Source organism: Ranitomeya variabilis, chromosome 2, assembly GCF_051348905.1.
Source record: "Ranitomeya variabilis isolate aRanVar5 chromosome 2, aRanVar5.hap1, whole genome shotgun sequence".
Lineage (NCBI taxonomy): Eukaryota > Metazoa > Chordata > Amphibia > Anura > Dendrobatidae > Ranitomeya > Ranitomeya variabilis.
Genome location: NC_135233.1, coordinates 1,115,854,481 through 1,115,875,111, shown reverse-complemented (window position 1 = coordinate 1,115,875,111; position 20,631 = coordinate 1,115,854,481). Strand labels below are relative to the sequence as shown.

Genomic DNA, 20,631 nt, shown 5'->3' with positions numbered 1-20,631 from the left:
ATGTGACCGCTCACGTGACCGTGACGTCATCGAAGGTCCTGAACCACACCATCTAGGAACGGACGCCGCTGAGGATATCGGCTGTCTGCAGAGGGTAAGTATAAGCATTTTTTTATTATTTTTATTATTTTTAAACATTCTATCTTTTACTATAGATGCTGCATAAGCAGCATCTATAGTAAAAAGTTGGTCACACTTGTCAAACACTATGTTTGACAAGTGTGACCAACCTGTCAGTCAGTTTTCCAAGCGATGCTACAGATCGCTTGGAAAACTTTGGCATTCTGCAAGCTAATTACGCTTGCAAAATGCTAAAAAAGACGCGAAAAAAACGGGAAAACAACGCAAAAAAAAAAATGCGGATTTCTTGCAGAAAATTTCCGGTTTTCTTCAGGAAATTTCTGCAAGAAATCCTGACGTGTGCACATACCCTAATGCAGTGGCCAGATATAAGCAGGGGGCCACCGCAACTCGAGGGCCACTGCCTTGTGATTGCCCCCCAGGCTGAAAATTGCCAGCCAGCCCCTGCTTGTAGGAGACATTTACCGCCTTATAACAGCTTCTCTTTTGTGTGACTTCTCTGATGATCCCTAAGTTTGGTTCTAGTAATAAAACATTTCCCACAATCTGAACATGGAAATGGCTTCTCTCCTGTGTGAATTTTCTCATGTCTATCAAGATTTGATTTATCTGTAAAAGATCTTCCACACTGAAAGCATGAATATGGTTTCTCCCCTGTATGAATTCTCTCATGAGTTACAAGACTTGATCTTTCTGTAAAACATTTTCCACATTCTGAACATGAATAAGGCCTTTCTCCTGTGTGACTTCTCTCATGTATAACAAGATGCGATCTATTTGTAAAGCTTTTCTCACATTCTGAACATGAATACGGCTTCTCTCCTGTGTGAATTCTTTCATGTGTAACAAGATGGGATTTATTTGTAAAACATTTTCCACATAATGAACATGGATATGGCCTCTCTCCAGTGTGAATTCTCTCATGTGTAACAAGATTAGATTTTTCCGTAAAACCTTTACCACATACTGAACATGAATATGGCTTCTCTCCTGTGTGACTTCTCTCATGTGTAACAAGATATGATTTATTTGTAAAACATTTCCCACACTGTGAACAAGAATACGGCTTTTCTCCTGTGTGACTTCTCAAATGTGTAACAAGATGGGATTTCTTTGGAAAACATTTCCCACATTCTGAACATGGATATGGCATCTCTCCTGTGTGAATTCTCTCATGTATAACAAGATTTGCCTTTTCTGAAAAACATTTCCCACATTCTGAACATGTATAAGGCTTTTCCCCTGTGTGGATTCTCTCATGTATAACAAGACTTGATTTACCAGTGAAGCATTTCCCACATACTGAACATGAATACGGCTTCTTCCCTGTGTGACTCCTTTCATGTTGATAAAGGCCTGATTTACGGGTAAAGCATTTTCCGCATTTGGAGCAGGAGTATGGCTTCTCCCCTGTGTGAATTCGTCTGTGTGCAAAAAGACCTGAAGTTTTTGTAAATTGTTTCCCACATTCACTACACTGAAATCTTTTATTCACTTTCTGACTTGTATTTGTGGTAACAATCTGTGATTGGTCAGGAGAGGATTCCTCAAAGTTAGAGGAATGATATGAGCGATCTGGATTGTGAAGCCTTGGATATACATTAATGGTAATAAGGTCTCTTTCTGGAGAATGCTGCATGATATCTTCATCTTCCACTTTATTTTGTGATAACATGAAGTCCTCTGTGCAGTTCTTAGTGGGTCTTCCTGTTAAGATTAAGAATATATTTTGTGATTTTTGTTTCAAACCATAAGGCAGTGAATAAATAAAAGCATGCACGTAAATTTGAATATGAAGTACAGTTTTTAGGACAAAGCTGAAGCGGATTCAACAAGAAAGAGAAGTCTTTCTTGGTGGAAGTCCTTCCGTAAAAAGGTTGTCTGATCTAGAGATCAAAAACATTTTTTAAGTTAATCTGTTAATCTGTGCTGTATTGTGACACACAACACCACTATACATTTTGTTTTTTGTTTCTGTCTTTCTTTCCTCCTAAATTTTAGTTTATTCCCTGTGCTCACTTTGCTTATCTTCGGCTCTACCAAACTTGACAGCGCCCTATGCTTTATTATCTATCCTCACAGTGGGAGCTGGCACTGCCCAGCCTCAATGTCCAGCCCCGCCCTCTGCACATTCATTGGCTGTCAGTAATCTTAAGCTGCGCGGACCTCTGTCATCACATCAGCGTTGGAAATAACACAGTGTCTGGGAGAAAGCAACACAATCACCACACCACATCCACAGAGGTGACAGAGCGTCACATGTCCCCACTCCACAGACACAGCGGTGATAGAGCGTCACATGTCCCCACTCCACAGACACAGTGGTGATAGAATTTCACATGTCCTCATAAATGATAATAATAATAATAATTTTATTTATATAGCGCCAACATATTCCGCAGCGCTTTACATTACAGAGGGGATTTGTACAGACAATAGACATTACAGCATAACAATAATCACAGATCAGAACAGATACCAGGAGGAATGAGGGCCCTGCTGCTCACAAGCTTACAAACTATGAGGAAAAGGGGAGACACGAGAGGTGGATGGTAACAATTGCTTTCGTTGTTCGGACCAGCCATAGTATAAGGCTCGGGTGTTCATGTAAAGCTGCATGAACCAGTTATCAGCCTAAGTATGTAACAGTACAGACACAGAGGGCTATTAACTGCATAAAGTGTATGAGAACATGATGCGAGGAACCTGATTATGTTTTTTTTTTTTCCATTTGAATGGGCCACACAGGGATAGTTAGGCTAATGCATTGAGGCGGTAGGCCAGTCTGAACAAATGCATTTTTAGGGCACGCTTAAAACTGTGGGGATTGGGGATTAATCGTATTAACCTGGGTAGTGCATTCCAAAGAATTGGCGAAGCACATGAAAATTCTTGGAGACGGGAGTGAGAGGTTCTGATTATTGACGATGCTAACCTCAGGTCATTAGCAGAACAGAGGGCATGGGTAGGGTGGTAGACTGAGACCAGGGAAGAGACGTAGGGTGGTGCTAAGCCATGGAGGGCACAGGTTGGGTGGTAGGCTGAGACCAAGGAGGAGATGTAGGGTGGTGCTGAGCCATAGAGTGCTTTGTGGATGAGGGTAATAGTTTTGTTCTGGATTCTGGAGTGGATGGGTAGCCAATGTAATGACTGGCACAGGGTAGAGGCATCGGTGTAACGGTTGGTGAGGAATATGATCCTGGCTGCAGCATTCAGGACAGATTGGAGCGGGGAGAGTTTGGTAAGAGGGAGGCCGATTAGTAGAGAGTTACAATAGTCAAGACGACAATGAATGAGTGAAACAGTAAGAGTTTTTGCAGAGTCGAAAGTAAGAAAAGGGCGAATTCTAGAAATGTTTTTGAGATGCAGATAAGAAGAGCGAGCCAATGATCGGATGTGGGGGGTAAAGGAAAGCTCGGAATCAAGGATGACCCCAAGGCAACGGGTATGTTGCTTGGGAGTAATGGTGGAACCACACACAGAGATTGCAATGTCAGGCAAAGGTAGGTTAGTAGAGGGAGAGAACAAGAGGAGTTCAGTTTTAGACAGGTTCAGTTTAAGATAGAGGGAGGACATGATGTTAGAGACAGCGGTAAGACAATCACTGGTGTTTTCTAAAAAGGCAGGCGTGATATCAGGAGAAGTGTATAATTGGGTGTCATCAGCATAGAGATGGTACTGAAACCCAAAACTACTGATTGTTTGTCCAATAGGGGCAGTATACAGAGAGAAGAGGAGGGGGCCTAGGACTGATCCTTGAGGAACCCCAACAGTAAGGGGAAGGTGAGAGGAGGAGGAACAAGCAAAGGATACATATCACATCCACAGTAGTGATAGAGCGTCACATGTCCCCACATCACATCCACAGTGGTGATAGAGTGTCACATGTCTCCACATCACATCCACAGTGGTGATAGAGCTTCACATGTCTCCACATCACATCCACAGTGGTGATAGAGTGTCACATGTCTCCACATCACATCCACAGTGGTGATAGAGCTTCACATGTCCCCACACACCACATCCACAGAGGTGATAGAACTTCACATGTCTCCACATCACATCCACAATGGTGATAGAGCTTCACATGTCCCCACATCACATCCACAGTGGTGATAAAGCTTCACATGTGCCCACATCACATCCACAGTGGTGATAGAACTTCACATCTCCACATCACATCCACATTGCATATCCCCCACTCTGCCAAAAGACGGAGGTTTGGCACCTTCAGTCACTAGACAAGGAAGCCTCAAAAGGGCATCTGAGTTAGGGTGTAATATCCCTGGCCTATGCTCCACATGGAAGCTGAAATCCTGGAACCCCAGAAACCACCTAGTCACCTGGGCATTCTTCCCATTCCTTTCCCTCATCAATCTCAGGGCCTCATAGTCTAGCAATAACCTAATCTTTAGGCCTTACTGGTAGTACTTCAAAGTGTGAATCGTACATTAGCGAATAATTATTTTTTCACGATGGCATAATTATTTTCACAGGAGGAGAGTTTCCTACTTAGGTATAGGATTGTATGTTGCCACCACATTTATTTCTTGTGACAACACAGTTCCCAACCCGATGTCTGAAGCATCCCTCTGTAGCATAGGCCAGAGAAACTACACACCAGCGCTGATGCCATGTTGAGGCTTCCCTTTCTAGGGAGTGAAGGAACCGACCCCTCCAGCTTTGGGCAGTGAGGGGAATTTAAAAAAAGGTCACTGGTAAGATACTGGAAGAGCGATATGTTTCACTGAGGTTATTAGCTTCAGTGACATGAACCTAGAAGTTTGCTCCAGCATGTTATGTGCTGTGAAGGGTTAATTTACCATGACCGGGCCGGGTTTGATGTAAACCGCTAAAGAGTTGAAGAGATGGCTGTTCACCATATTTCAACTCTAGACTATGGTCCAGAAGGTAAAAGGTTTAGCCTCTGGACTCACAGGGAGTTTGGTATGCTGTAAAGATGAGCAGTGCTCATGTTAAAGAGAGCTGATCCCCTGTCTCTGAGCCGGCGGACCACTCAGGTATATGGACTGTGTTGAATGCTGGCTTTTTAAAGAGTGATCCTGCTCTTATATGAGTAATTTTGCACCCCCCCTTTTTGCCATAAGTCCCAGAATAAGGTAAAGTCTTGCCCTATCATAACCAGGTGTATCGGGTCCTTTACCATTTCAAATTCATGGGACTCAGTGCCACAGTTTGTTTCTGTAGCGCTGCTACCTGTGCCCCTACATGGTGTCCCCTTCTTTCTCCATGCAGGAATTCCGGCTTACTCACCACACTGTCCCTCAGAGCGGTCCCCAGCGTGCTCCTGCTTCCTGATTCCTGTGTGCAAGCCTCAGTCCCGACGGTGCGGTTAGCAAGCGCGTGCGCTTCCCCATTCTTAAGGGGGCAGTACACGCATTTTGCTAAATGCCTTATTCTTGTTGCTGAGAGGCTTGTAGCTTAAGTAGTACACCTGCAAGATGGCTCCCTGCCAATAGCTTATAGGCATCTTGTATAAAAGACTCCCTCTCCCCTAGGGAGTCGCCAAGCAATGAGTTGAATCATTAGTCAATAAGGTGTACTACTAGTGAGTTGTGTGGTCCCCTGTTCCCAGTGCAGCTAGTGTCCTGAACCTGTATCTCCTGGTTTTGAGGTGACCATTCCTGTATTCATAGTCCCCTGGCTCCAGAGCGACTAGTGCTTGTACATCGTCACCTTGTCTTGGAGCAGCCAGGGCTCAAACCTTGTTCTCTGGTCTTGGAGCGGCCAATGCCTGAACCTTGTCCCCTGGTAATGGATCAGCTAGTGTCTAAACCTTATCCTCTGGTCCCAGAGTGGCCAGTGTGTGAACATTATCCCCCAGTCCATGAGTGGCCTAACCCTGATCCAGTATTCTAGACCAGCATATCTGAACCAAGCCCTAAATCAGTGTCAGCGTACCTGACCCCTGAGGTCAGCAGCTGCAGAACTGAGCCCTGCCCAGGAGTGGTACCTGGCGCACAAGCTGGACCTCACCACTAGAAGCTCCATTGAACACCAAACATCAAAGTAGCTGCTTAGGTATGCCCCTTCCTGGATAGGCCCGGCCCTGTGGCTCCTGAGTGGTCCACAAATCCACATGTGCCACGGTTGGGCATAACAGTTTGCTTGGCCATGGCTTCTCTGCGCTCGGAGCTGTGTCGGCAGCTGCAGCACCAGCGAGAGCCATGAAAAAATTTTGCTTGATCTGATGACACTAGATGCCCAACTGGAAGCCCCGACATTTGGACAATCTGAAACTTGTGCTCCTGTAATGGAAACCATCCTGTCTGACTTGCCTCGATACTAGGGGGATCTGAAGCTGTACCATGGGTTCCTGAAGCAGTGCATGCAGCACTTTCAAATTTTCAGCCAGCAATTTTCCTCAAATCAGGTCAAGGGGGGATTGCTAATGTCCAACCTATCAGGAGATGCCCTGACATGGCTCATTCCCCTATGTGCTCCTATCACCTTGGACCTGCAGACCTTCCTGGTTGCCTTCCGAATGGTCTTTGACAAGCCTAACCAAGAATCTCCTGAAAAAAATTTCCTTTTTCAGCTTCCAGGAGCAGTACAGATGAGTGACATGTGTGATGAAGCCGTCACGTCTGGCCTTGCCCTTTCAAACATGACCCGTTCACCAGCCTGTTGAGGAAGCTTACCAGTGCAGAATCTGTGAATCCGTGAATGTAGACCGTGTTTGGTAGGCTAAAGAAAAGCCAGAACTCAGTCATGAAATGGGATTTCCATTTGTCCAGTGAAGCTTAAGCTCCAAAACTTTGGCCTAGTGAGAGAGGCAGCCCTTGGCTGGAGTATTTCCTCTCCACAGATGACTGTGACTGTGTCCTTGGCAAGTGAAGGCTTTGGGTTGGCAAGAGAGTATGTGCTGCAAGGTGTAATGAGTTGGTGTCAGACTCCCAGCCAACAGCTCCAGAATTTGGTGAGGGTGTTGTCAGGTAAAGAACAAGCCTTATTCCGAGACAGTCAAGTTATGTCTGAACAAATCAAGCTCCAGTTAGCAGCATTATGCACGGAGAAGATTGCCTTCCATGTGCTGTCTGGTGTTCCTATCAGTCGTCCAGAGCTGAGAACTCAGGTGCCCATTCTAGTCTGGAGGCGCCGCATGGGGCTTTGTTGCGGAAAACAAAGTCTCGTCCTCATATGTCCAGGTCAGCCAGCAGTGTCACCAACTTTTCCACCAGGTCTGCTAGTTGCCGTGTCATTGTGTGCTGTGTTGTGAAATTGGATTCTGGGCTCCCCCGGTGGCCACTTGTGGAATGAACTTGTGTGCATCATCCCCTCTGTTCACCTGCTCCTATCAGGATGTGGGAGTCGCTATATAACCTTGCTCCTCTGTCAGTTTCTTGCCGGTCAACAATGTAATCAGAAGCCTTCTGTGCTTGTTCCTGCTACTAGACAACTCCCAGCTAAGTTGGACTTTTTTCTTGTGTGTTTTTGCATTTTGTTCCTGTTCACAGCTGCTGTTTCGTTACTGTGTCTGGAAAGCTCTTGCGATCGGAAATTGCCACTCTGGTGTTATGAGTTAATGCTAGAGTCTTAAAGGAATTTCTGGATGGTGTTTTGATAGGGTTTTCTGCTGACCATGAAAGTGTCCTTTCTGTCTTCATGCTATCTAGTAAGCGGACCTCGATTTTGCTAAACCTATTTTCATACTACGTTTGTTATTTCATCTAAAATCACCGCCAATATATGTGGGGGCCTCTGTCTGCCTTTTGGGAAAATTTCTCTAGAGGTGAGCCAGGACTGTCTTTTCCTCTGCTAGGATTAGGTAGTTCTCCGGCTGGCGCTGGGCATCTAGGGTTAAAAAACGTAGGCATGCTACCCGGCCACTTCTAGTTGTGCGGCAGGTTTAGTTCATGGTCAGTATAGTTTCCATCTTCCAAGAGCTAGTTCTCATATATGCTGGGCTATGTTCTCTCGCCATTGAGAATCATGACAGTTTGACCGGCCCAAACAAGGGTTAAATTACTGGCTGAGAAAGGAGAGAAAAAAGAAGTCTGCTACAATTTTTTTTTTTTTTTTCCCTCTAGTTCTGAGTGTGCTCTTAATTGAATCACTTGCTAGTCTGCCTATACTGCAGCCTTCCTCTCTTTCTCTCCTTCTAATCCTTGAATGGCTCTGTGTTCACCTGTTTCAAATGGATCTTCAGAGTGTAGCTACAGGTTTGAATAATCTCGCCACAAAGGTACAAAATTTGCAAGATTTTGTTGTTCATGCACCTATGTCTGAGCCTAGAATTCCTTTGCCTGAGTTCTTCTCGGGGAATAGATCTCACTTTCAAAATTTTAAAAATAATTGCAAATTGTTTTTGTCCCTGAAGTCTCGCTCTGCCGGAGACCCTGCACAGCAGGTCAGGATTGTAATTTCCTTGCTCCGGGGCGACCCTCAAGACTGGGCTTTTGCATTGGCACCAGGGGATCCTGCGTTGCTCAATGTGGATGCGTTTTTTCTGGCCTTGGGGTTGCTTTATGAGGAACCTCATTTAGAGCTTCAGGCGGAAAAGGCCTTGATGTCCTTGTCTCAGGGGCAAGATGAAGCTGAAATATACTGCCAAAAATTCCGCAAATGGTCTGTGCTTACTCAGTGGAATGAGTGCGCCCTGGCGGCGATTTTCAGAGAAGGTCTCTCTGATGCCATTAAGGATGTTATGGTGGGGTTCCCTGTGCCTGCGAGTCTGAATGAGTCCATGACGATGGCTATTCAGATCGATAGGCGTCTGCGGGAGCGCAAACCTGTGCACCATTTGGCGGTGTCTACTGAGAAAACGCCAGAAAATATGCAATGTGATAGAATTCTGTCCAGAAGTGAGCGGCAGAATTTTAGACGAAAAAATGGGTTGTGCTTCTATTGTGGTGATTCAACTCATGTTATATCAGCATGCTTTAAGCGTACTAAGAAGCCTGACAAGTCTGTTTCAATTAGCACTTTACAGTCTAAGTTTATTCTATCTGTGACCCTGATTTGTTCTTTGTCATCTATTACCGCGGACGCCTATGTCGACTCTGGCGCTGATTTGAGTCTTATGGATTGGTCCTTTGCCAAACGCTGTGGGTATGATTTGGAGCCATTGGAGGCTCCGATACCTCTGAAAGGGATTGACTCCACCCCATTGGCTAGTAATAAACCACAATACTGGACACAAGTGACTATGCGTGTTAATCCGGATCACCAGGAGGTTATTCGCTTTCTGGTGCTGTATAATCTACATGATGTTTTGGTGCTGGGATTGCCATGGCTGCAATCTCATAACCCAGTCCTCGACTGGAGAGCTATGTCTGTGTTAAGCTGGGGATGTAAAGGAACTCATGGGGACGTACCTTTGGTTTCCATTTCATCATCTATTCCCTCTGAGATTCCTGAATTCTTGTCTGACTTTCGTGACGTTTTTGAAGAACCCAAGGTTGGTTCACTACCTCCGCACCGGGAGTGCGATTGTGCCATAGACTTGATTCCGGGTAGTAAATACCCTAAGGGTCGTTTATTTAATCTGTCTGTGCCTGAACACGCTGCTATGCGAGAATATATAAAGGAGTCCTTGGAAAAGGGACATATTCGTCCTTCGTCATCTCCCTTAGGAGCCGGTTTTTTCTTTGTGTCTAAGAAGGACGGCTCTTTGAGGCCGTGTATTGATTATCGACTTTTGAATAAAATCACGGTTAAATATCAATATCCGTTACCACTGCTTACTGATTTGTTTGCTCGTATAAAGGGGGCCAAGTGGTTCTCTAAGATTGATCTCCGTGGGGCGTATAATTTGGTGCGAATCAAGCAGGGGGATGAGTGGAAAACCGCATTTAATACGCCCGAGGGCCATTTTGAGTATTTGGTGATGCCTTTTGGTCTTTCAAATGCCCCTTCAGTCTTCCAGTCCTTTATGCATGACATTTTCCGCGATTATTTGGATAAATTTATGATTGTGTATCTGGATGATATTCTGATTTTTTCGGATGACTGGGACTCTCATGTCCAGCAGGTCAGGAGGGTTTTTCAGGTTTTGCGGTCTAATTCCTTGTGTGTGAAGGGTTCTAAGTGTGTTTTTGGGGTTCAAAAGATTTCTTTCTTGGGATACATTTTTTCCCCCTCTTCCATCGAGATGGATCCTGTCAAGGTTCAGGCTATTGGTGATTGGACGCAACCCTCTTCTCTTAAGAGTCTTCAGAAATTTTTGGGCTTTGCTAACTTTTATCGTCGATTTATTGCTGGTTTTTCTGATGTTGTAAAACCATTGACTGATTTGACTAAGAAGGGTGCTGATGTTGCTGATTGGTCCCCTGATGCTGTGGAGGCCTTTCGGGAGCTCAAGCGCCGCTTTTCTTCCGCCCCAGTGTTGCGTCAGCCTGATGTTGCTCTTCCTTTTCAGGTTGAGGTCGACGCTTCTGAAATCGGAGCTGGGGCGGTGTTGTCGCAGAGAAGTTCCGACTGCTCCGTGATGAGACCTTGTGCTTTTTTTTCCCGTAAATTTTCGCCCGCCGAGCGGAATTATGATATTGGGAATCGGGAGCTTTTGGCCATGAAGTGGGCTTTTGAGGAGTGGCGTCACTGGCTTGAGGGGGCCAGACATCAGGTGGTGGTATTGACTGACCACAAAAATTTAATTTACCTTGAGTCTGCCAGGCGCCTGAATCCTAGACAGGCGCGCTGGTCGTTGTTTTTCTCTCGGTTTAATTTTGTGGTGTCGTACCTACCGGGTTCTAAGAATGTTAAGGCGGATGCCCTTTCTAGGAGTTTTGAGCCTGACTCCCCTGGTAATTCTGAGCCCACAGGTATCCTTAAAGATGGAGTGATATTGTCTGCCGTTTCTCCAGACCTGCGGCGGGCCTTGCAGGAGTTTCAGGCGGATAGACCTGATCGTTGCCCACCTGGTAGACTGTTTGTTCCTGATGATTGGACCAGTAGAGTCCTCTCCGAGGTTCATTCTTCTGCGTTGGCAGGTCATCCTGGAATCTTTGGTACCAGGGATTTGGTGGCAAGGTCCTTCTGGTGGCCTTCCCTGTCACGAGATGTGCGAGGCTTTGTGCAGTCTTGTGACGTTTGTGCTCGGGCCAAGCCTTGTTGTTCTCGGGCTAGTGGATTGTTGTTGCCCTTGCCTATCCCGAAGAGGCCTTGGACGCACATCTCGATGGATTTTATTTCGGATCTGCCTGTTTCTCAGAAGATGTCTGTCATCTGGGTGGTGTGTGACCGTTTCTCTAAGATGGTCCATCTGGTTCCCTTGCCTAAGTTGCCTTCTTCTTCCGAGTTGGTTCCTCTGTTTTTTCAAAATGTTGTTCGTTTGCATGGTATTCCTGAGAATATCGTTTCTGACAGAGGGACCCAATTCGTGTCTAGATTTTGGCGGGCATTCTGTGCTAGGATGGGCATAGATTTGTCTTTTTCGTCTGCTTTCCATCCTCAGACTAATGGCCAGACCGAGCGGACTAATCAGACCTTGGAGACATATTTGAGGTGTTTTGTGTCTGCGGATCAGGATGATTGGGTTGCTTTTTTGCCTTTGGCGGAGTTCGCCCTCAATAATCGGGCCAGCTCTGCCACCTTGGTGTCCCCGTTTTTCTGTAATTCGGGGTTTCATCCTCGATTTTCCTCCGGTCAAGTGGAATCTTCGGATTGTCCTAGAGTGGATGCTGTGGTGGAGAGGTTGCATCAGATTTGGGGGCAGGTGGTGGACAATTTGAAGTTGTCCCAGGAGAAGACTCAGCTTTTTGCCAACCGCCGTCGTCGTGTTGGTCCTCGGCTTTGTGTTGGGGACTTGGTGTGGTTGTCTTCTCGTTTTGTCCCTATGAGGGTTTCTTCTCCTAAATTTAAGCCTCGGTTCATCGGCCCGTACAAGATATTGGAGATTCTTAACCCTGTGTCCTTCCGTTTGGACCTCCCTGCATCCTTTTCGATTCATAATGTTTTTCATCGGTCATTGTTGCGCAGGTATGAGGTACCGGTTGTGCCTTCCGTTGAGCCTCCTGCTCCGGTGTTGGTTGAGGGTGAGTTGGAGTACGTTGTGGAAAAGATCTTAGACTCTCGTGTTTCCAGACGGAGACTCCAGTATCTGGTCAAATGGAAGGGATACGGTCAGGAGGATAATTCTTGGGTCACTGCCTCTGATGTTCATGCCTCCGATCTTGTCCGTGCCTTTCATAGGGCTCATCCTGATCGCCCTGGTGGTTCTGGTGAGGGTTCGGTGCCCCCTCCTTGAGGGGGGGGGTACTGTTGTGAAATTGGATTCTGGGCTCCCCCGGTGGCCACTTGTGGAATGAACTTGTGTGCATCATCCCCTCTGTTCACCTGCTCCTATCAGGATGTGGGAGTCGCTATATAACCTTGCTCCTCTGTCAGTTTCTTGCCGGTCAACAATGTAATCAGAAGCCTTCTGTGCTTGTTCCTGCTACTAGACAACTCCCAGCTAAGTTGGACTTTTTTCTTGTGTGTTTTTGCATTTTGTTCCTGTTCACAGCTGCTGTTTCGTTACTGTGTCTGGAAAGCTCTTGCGATCGGAAATTGCCACTCTGGTGTTATGAGTTAATGCTAGAGTCTTAAAGGAATTTCTGGATGGTGTTTTGATAGGGTTTTCTGCTGACCATGAAAGTGTCCTTTCTGTCTTCATGCTATCTAGTAAGCGGACCTCGATTTTGCTAAACCTATTTTCATACTACGTTTGTTATTTCATCTAAAATCACCGCCAATATATGTGGGGGCCTCTGTCTGCCTTTTGGGAAAATTTCTCTAGAGGTGAGCCAGGACTGTCTTTTCCTCTGCTAGGATTAGGTAGTTCTCCGGCTGGCGCTGGGCATCTAGGGTTAAAAAACGTAGGCATGCTACCCGGCCACTTCTAGTTGTGCGGCAGGTTTAGTTCATGGTCAGTATAGTTTCCATCTTCCAAGAGCTAGTTCTCATATATGCTGGGCTATGTTCTCTCGCCATTGAGAATCATGACAGTGCTGGTGTCGTAGAGGAAAGGGAAGTGGAAGCAATGTCCCCACAGTCCTGACAATTGTACCAATGATCTGTCCCCAGAAGCCACCCCACCTCGTGGACGTGTCATCTTAGAGACCTAACTGAAGATGGACTCAGAGCAAGTATCTTCAGTCTCTAATAGGTCTAGTGAATGGAACTTCAAGGCAGTGGCATCTACCAAGTCTCTGCAACTCACCAACCAGGCGGAGGAACTCCAGTTGGTCCTTGAATCCTCTGATCTCAATGTACAGACAGAGATTTCCCAATGCCAAGTTCCTGGTACTATGCCAGCTTCATCCTATGCTGAGGATGGATTGATGGAGAGAAGCATCCTAGTCGTGAAGATGGTGAGAGGTGTCACTTTTCTTCTAGTGGACAGAAGAAGCTACGGTCTGGAAGAGAAGTCATGGAGTCTGTTAAGAGGCCTCAGCCTCCAACGTCTCTGCTGAGAGTCCTTGGGGGCTTGAAGAGTAGAGGGCATAAGGGGGGTACTGTAGTGCTGCAAATGGCACCCCTGCATTATGTCCCCTTCTCCCTCCATGCAGAGATGTTGGCTTATTCACCACCCCAGCCCTTGGCATGCTCCTGCTTCATGATTCCTGTAACACTTTATATGGCCACTGTGGCAACATGGTAGTTATTAGCATCCCCGTGAATACAGCAGACGCCAGCAATCCTACCAGGGATCAACTGGTGGGAAGCGTGGCCCTTATCAGGGTCACCAAACTCCATATGTCCAAAGAGTCCATATATCAGTACTCCATTTACCATCACAGGACATGTCTGTGGCCCCTTCCCGTGGTGACAGTCCACACTGTAGCCCTAAAAAGGACTGTTGGTTTCTCAGGAGTTGTGAACAGTTGCAGACCTACACTAACTATTAAAAGCAAGATTCTGACCCAATCTCTGCAGCAGCTCTCCCTACACTCACTAACTACGGAGCAGAATGCGGTGAGCAGGGCGGCGCCAGGTCTCTTATAGACCCGATGACTCTGTGCGGCCAGCCAATCACTGTAATACCACAACAAAGATGGCTACAGCATTACAGTGCATGGCTGATAATCCCTGCACTGTCATTGGCGCTCTAACGAGCGCCAGATTTGTAGGGCGGAGACCCGAGCTCCCACCAAATAAGCCTGGAAATACTCGGTGCTCACCGAGTACACCGAGCATAGTGATACTCGGGTGAGTACTGTGCAGTGGCGAGCACGTTCGCTCATCACTATTAGTAAATGTAAAAAAAAATTATAAACACCAACATTTAATTATAAACATGTTTCACACAGTATAATGTACAGTATCATAATCAATAATTCTATAATCAAGAAATGAAAGGAAAAAGGGATGTGACTCCACCTACACAAGACACAAAGACCAAAGGGAGAGGTGAACACAGGCTCTTGGAGATGAAGCCAATTATGTGTTCATCGAGAAGTTTTATCCCTAGCAACAGCTCAGAGACAGGAGTAACCACATTATATTGATACAATGTATATCACATATAGAATGTTATCACATATGTGAAGGATCCTTATTCAATCGCAGGAGCGAGGTCCAGGGACTTTAGGAGGCTGAAGGGCCAGATAATATAAGAGTAAACGACAATAATGCTACCATATCCGTGCATGCCATAGATGAAATAGAAAAAACGGTGTAAGAAGGAAATGAAATATCTGTAATAGAATGAAGAGTCAAGTAATGTCAGATTCAGAAGTCCAGGTATAGCATAAGGAACAGAACATCAAAGGTATATCGGTATAGTAGGAAAAGGCGCTGTCAATGACAGTGAGATAGAGGCAAGGAATTGTGCAATGCCACAAATAATTACATGTTACCTGTAGTTAGGGCTGTCGGGATGTCCGGCGTGCACCAGTGGAGCAAGACGATGTGACCACTGTGTGCTGCCGGAGGTCGTTTCATAGTGCGGTGAGATCCTTATTTCCAGGTATGTCACATGTCAGAACCATAATAGACAGTGGAAACTAACTGAAGTGCGCATGCGTCAGCGTGGTCCGTGACAAACTAATGCGGAAAAGGCAACCACCAACTGCGCATGTGTGAGAGCTATAATAGACCATGGAAACTAATAGAAGTGTGCATGCATCAGCGTGCTCCATGGCAAACTAATGGGGAAAAGACGACCACCAACTGCGCATGTGTGAGAGCCATAATAGACCATGGAAACTAATAGAAGTGTGCATGCATCAGCGTGGTCCATGGCAAACTAATGGGGAAAAGACAACCACCAACTGCGCATGTGTGAGAGCCATAATAGACCATGGAAACTAATAGAAGTGTGCATGCATCAGCGTGGTCCATGGCAAACTAATGGGGAAAAGACAACCACCAACTGCGCATGTGTGAGAGCCATAATAGACCATGGAAACTAATAGAAGTGTGCATGCATCAGCGTGGTCCATGGCAAACTAATGGGGAAAAGACAACCACCAACTGCGCATGTGTGAGAGCCATAATAGACCATGGAAACTAATAGAAGTGTGCATGCATCAGCGTGGTCCATGGCAAACTAATGGGGAAAAGACAACCACCAACTGCGCATGTGTGAGAGCCATAATAGACCATGGAAACTAATAGAAGTGTGCATGCATCAGCGTGGTCCATGGCAAACTAATGGGGAAAAGACAACCACCAACTGCGCATGTGTGAGAGCCATAATAGACCATGGAAACTAATAGAAGTGCGCATGCATCAGCGTGCTCCATGGCAAACTAATGGGGAAAAGACAACCACCAACTGCGCATGTGTGAGAGCCATAATAGACCATGGAAACTAATAGAAGTGCGCATGCATCAGCGTGCTCCATGGCAAACTAATGGGGAAAAGACGACCACCAACTGCGCATGTGTGAGAGCCATAATAGACCATGGAAACTAATAGAAGTGTGCATGCATCAGCGTGGTCCATGGCAAACTAATGGGGAAAAGACAACCACCAACTGCGCATGTGTGAGAGCCATAATAGACCATGGAAACTAATAGAAGTGCGCATGCGTCAGCGTGGTCCGTGACAAACTAATGCGGAAAAGGCAACCACCAACTGCGCATGTGTGAGAGCTATAATAGACCATGGAAACTAATAGAAGTGTGCATGCATCAGCGTGCTCCATGGCAAACTAATGCGGAAAAGGCAACCACCAACTGCGCATGTGTGAGAGCTATAATAGACCATGGAAACTAATAGAAGTGTGCATGCATCAGCGTGCTCCATGGCAAACTAATGGGGAAAAGACGACCACCAACTGCGCATGTGTGAGAGCCATAATAGACCGTGGAAACTAATAGAAGTGCGCATGCATCAGCGTGCTCCATGGCAAACTAATGGGGAAAAGACGACCACCAACTGCGCATGTGTGAGAGCCATAATAGACCATGGAAACTAATAGAAGTGTGCATGCATCAGCGTGGTCCATGGCAAACTAATGGGGAAAAGACAACCACCAACTGCGCATGTGTGAGAGCCATAATAGACCATGGAAACTAATAGAAGTGTGCATGCATCAGCGTGGTCCATGGCAAACTAATGGGGAAAAGACAACCACCAACTGCGCATGTGTGAGAGCCATAATAGACCATGGAAACTAATAGAAGTGCGCATGCGTCAGCGTGGTCCGTGACAAACTAATGCGGAAAAGGCAACCACCAACTGCGCATGTGTGAGAGCTATAATAGACCATGGAAACTAATAGAAGTGCGCATGCATCAGCGTGCTCCATGGCAAACTAATGGGGAAAAGATGACCACCAACTGCGCATGTGTGAGAGCCATAATAGACCATGGAAACTAATAGAAGTGCGCATGCATCAGCGTGCTCCATGGCAAACTAATGGGGAAAAGACAACCACCAACTGCGCATGTGTGAGAGCCATAATAGACCATGGAAACTAATAGAAGTGCGCATGCATCAGCGTGGTCCATGGCAAACTAATGGGGAAAAGATGACCACCAACTGCGCATGTGTGAGAGCCATAATAGACCATGGAAACTAATAGAAGTGCTCATGCATCAGTGTGGTCCGTGACAAACTAATGAGGAAAAGACAACAACCAACTGCACATGTGTGAGAGCCATAATAGACCGTGGAAACTAACAGAAGTGCAAATGCGTCAACAGGGTCTGTGACAAACTAATGGGGAAAAAACAACCACCAACTAATATTAACCAACAGGCCAGACCGCATATCAAATATAAGGGTTGGGGGTCACTTGGGGAATAGTGATCACAAAATAATAAGTGTTCATGTATCTATATATATATGAGGCATCGTGATTACTCGCTAATCCCGCCCCTGCACAGTAGCTCCACCCCCAACACATCACCACACATAATCCTGCCCCCCCACCACATTACCACACACAATCCCGCCCCCCACCACATTACCACACACAATCCCGCCCCCACCACATTACCACACACAATCCCGCCCCCTCACCACATCACCACACACAATCCCGCCCCCACATCACCACAGATAATCCCGCCCCCACCACATCACCACACATAATCCCGCCCCCCACCACATTACCACACATAATCCCGCCACCCACCACATCACCACACATAATGTTTAATCACCAGCAGCGTTAATTAGATAGCAATGAGCGTGCCGAGAGTTAGCTGGCTGGAAACAGCTAGTCCTTTAATAAGATGTGTAGTAGAGGGGTGACAAGGACACTAAACTTCAGGAGGGCAAATTTCCAACGTATGAGAGAGGATCTTGGTGCAATTAACTGGGACGATATCCTGAGACATAAAAATACACAAAGAAAATGGGAGACGTTTATCAGCCTCCTGGATAGGACCTGTGCACAGTATATACCGTATGGGAATAAACATACTAGAAATAGGAGGAAACCAATATGGCTAAATAGAGCTGTAAGGGGCGCAATCAGTGACAAAAAGAAAGCATTTAAAGAATTAAAGGAAGTAGGTAGTGAGGAGGCATTAAATAAATACAGAAAATTACATCAATTCTGTAAAAAGCAAATCAAGGTAGCAAAGATTGAGACAGAGAGACTCATTGCCAGAGAGAGCAAAAATAATCCCAAAATATTCTTTAACTACATAAATAGTAAGAAACTAAAAAATGATCGTGTTGGCCCCCTTAAAAATAGTCTGGGTGAAATGGTGGATGAGGATGAGGAAAAGGCCAATATGCTAAATGACTTTTTTCATCAAGAAAATTCCATGGCAGACAATATGATCAGTGATAACAAAAATTCCCTATTAAGTGTCACTTGCTTAACCCAGCAGGAAGTACGGCGGAGTCTAAAAATCACTAAAATTGACAAATCTCCTGGTCGGGATGGGATACACCCCCGAGTACTGCAGGAATAAGTACAGTCATTGATAGACCATTATTTTTAATGTTTAAAGAGTCCATAATAACAGGGTCTGTACCAAAGGACTGGCGTATAGCAAATGTGGTGCCAATATTCAAAAAGGGGACAAAAACTGAACTCGGAAGATATAGGCCAGTAAGCTTAACCTCTACTGTGGGTAAAATCCTGGAGGGCATTCGAAGGGATGCTATACTGGAGTATCTGAAGAGGAATAACCTCATGACCCAGTATTAGCACGGGTTTACTAGGGACCGATCATGTCAGACTAATTTGCTCAGCTTCTATGAAGAGGTAAGTTCTGGACTGGACAAAGGGAGCCCAGTGGATGTAGTGTGTTGTGAACTCTGTTTTTGGGCTCCCTCTTGTGGTCACAAGTGGTACTGTGTGAGTGCTGTCTTTGGGCTCCCTCTGGTGGCTCTTTGTGTCATTCTGCAGGTCTGAGGCTGGTTCAGCTGTCTCGTTATCTGTTAGCTGGTTTCCTATTTAGCTCACCTGGACTTTCAGTGTTTGCCTGCTGTCGATGTATTCAGTGCTATTTTGATCTCTCCTGAATCCCTTCGTTATCAGTCTCGCCAAGAGAAGCTACGTTTGTTTGGTTATTTTTTGCTCATCAGTGTTCAATATGTTTCTTGGTTATTTATTTGTCCTTGTCCAGCTTGCTAATATGTGATTTCCTTGCTTGCTGGTAGCTCTAGGGGGCTGAGTTTCTCCCCTCACACCGTTAGTTGGTGTGGGGGTTCTTGTATTCTCAGCGTGGATATTTTGTATAGGGTTTTTTACTGACCGCACAGTTCCCTGCCTGTCTTCTGCTATCTAGTATTAGTGGGCCTCATTTGCTGAATCTGTTTTCATTTCTACATTTTGTATTTTCCCCTTACCTCACCGTTATTATTTGTTGGGGGCTTCCTATATCTTTGGGGTCATTTCTCTGAGGCAAGTGAGGTCTTACTTTCTCTATAGGTGTAGCAAGTTTCTCAGGCTGCGTCGAGACGTCCAGGAATTTAGGCACGTTCACCGGCTACCTTTAGTGTGTTTGTTAGGATCAGGTTTTGCGGTCAGTCCAGTTACCACCTCCCTAGAGCTCGTTCTATGTTCAGTAACTTAGCTAGTTCATTCTGTGATCCTCAGCCACTAAGGATCATAACAGTACAGCAGGCCCAAAAAAGTGTTTAATGCATCGCAGAAGTGGGATAAGAGAAGTCCTGAGTACAATTTTTTTTTTTTCCCCTCTCCCTTTGCTGCAGTCTGTCCAGCTTCTCTCATCCCCTTAATCTCTGGGTGGCTTTGAGTTCAGCTGCAGACATGGATATTCAGAGTCTGACTTCTAGTATGGATCATCTTGCTGCAAGGGTGCAAAGCATTCAGGATTTTGTTGTTCACAGTCCTATGTCTGAGCCAAAAGTACCTATTCCTGAGTTGTTTTCTGGAGATAGATCTAGGTTTCTGAATTTTAAGAATAATTGTAAGTTATTTCTTTCTTTGAGACCTCGTTCCTCTGGTGATTCCGCTCAGCAAGTTAGAATTGTTATCTCCCTGTTACGTGGCGACCCTCAAGATTGGGCTTTCTCCCTGGTGCCAGGAGATCCTGCATTGCTGAATGTGGATGCGTTTTTTCTGGTGCTTGGATTGCTTTATGAGGAACCTAATCTTGAGAACCAGGCAGAAAAGGCCTTGCTGGCTCTCTCTCAGGGCCAGGATGAAGCAGAGGTGTATTGTCAAAAATTTCAGAAATGGTCGGTGCTTACTCAATGGAATGAGTGTGCCCTGGCTGCAAATTTCAGAGAAGGTCTTTCTGAAGACATTAAGAATGTTATGGTGGGGTTCCCCACGCCTGCAAGTCTGAATGACTCAATGGCTTTGGCCATTCAGATTGATCGACGTTTGCGGGAGCGCAAATCTGCGCACCATCTGGCGGTGTTTTCTGAACAGAGACCTGAGTCTATGCAATGTGACTGAATTCTGACCAGAATTGAGCGGCAAGATCATAGACGTCAAAATGGGTTGTGCTTTTACTGTGGTGATTCAACTCATGTTATCTCAGCATGCTCTAAGCGCGTAAAAAAAATTGCTAAATCTGTCACCGTTGGTACTATACAGCCTAAATTCATTTTGTCTGTTACTTTAATTTGTTCTTTGTCTTCCTATTCGGTTATGGCTTTTGTGGATTCAGGTGCTGCCCTGAACCTGATGGATTTGTCGTTTGCCAGGCGCTGTGGTTTGGTCCT

At 45.8% G+C, this 20,631-nt stretch overlaps 1 protein-coding gene across 1 annotated transcript in view; it reads right to left on the bottom strand.

Annotated features, from left to right (window-relative positions):
• The window catches only part of LOC143808876 (uncharacterized), a 986,487-nt gene that overhangs the window by 8,261 nt on the left and 957,595 nt on the right, over positions 1-20,631 (bottom strand). Inside the window, exon 8 of the mRNA XM_077292031.1 lies at positions 530-1,788. Coding sequence (XP_077148146.1) covers positions 551-1,788 — 1,238 coding nt within the window. The 3' untranslated portion in view covers positions 530-550. The remainder of the gene's footprint in view (positions 1-529; positions 1,789-20,631) is intronic.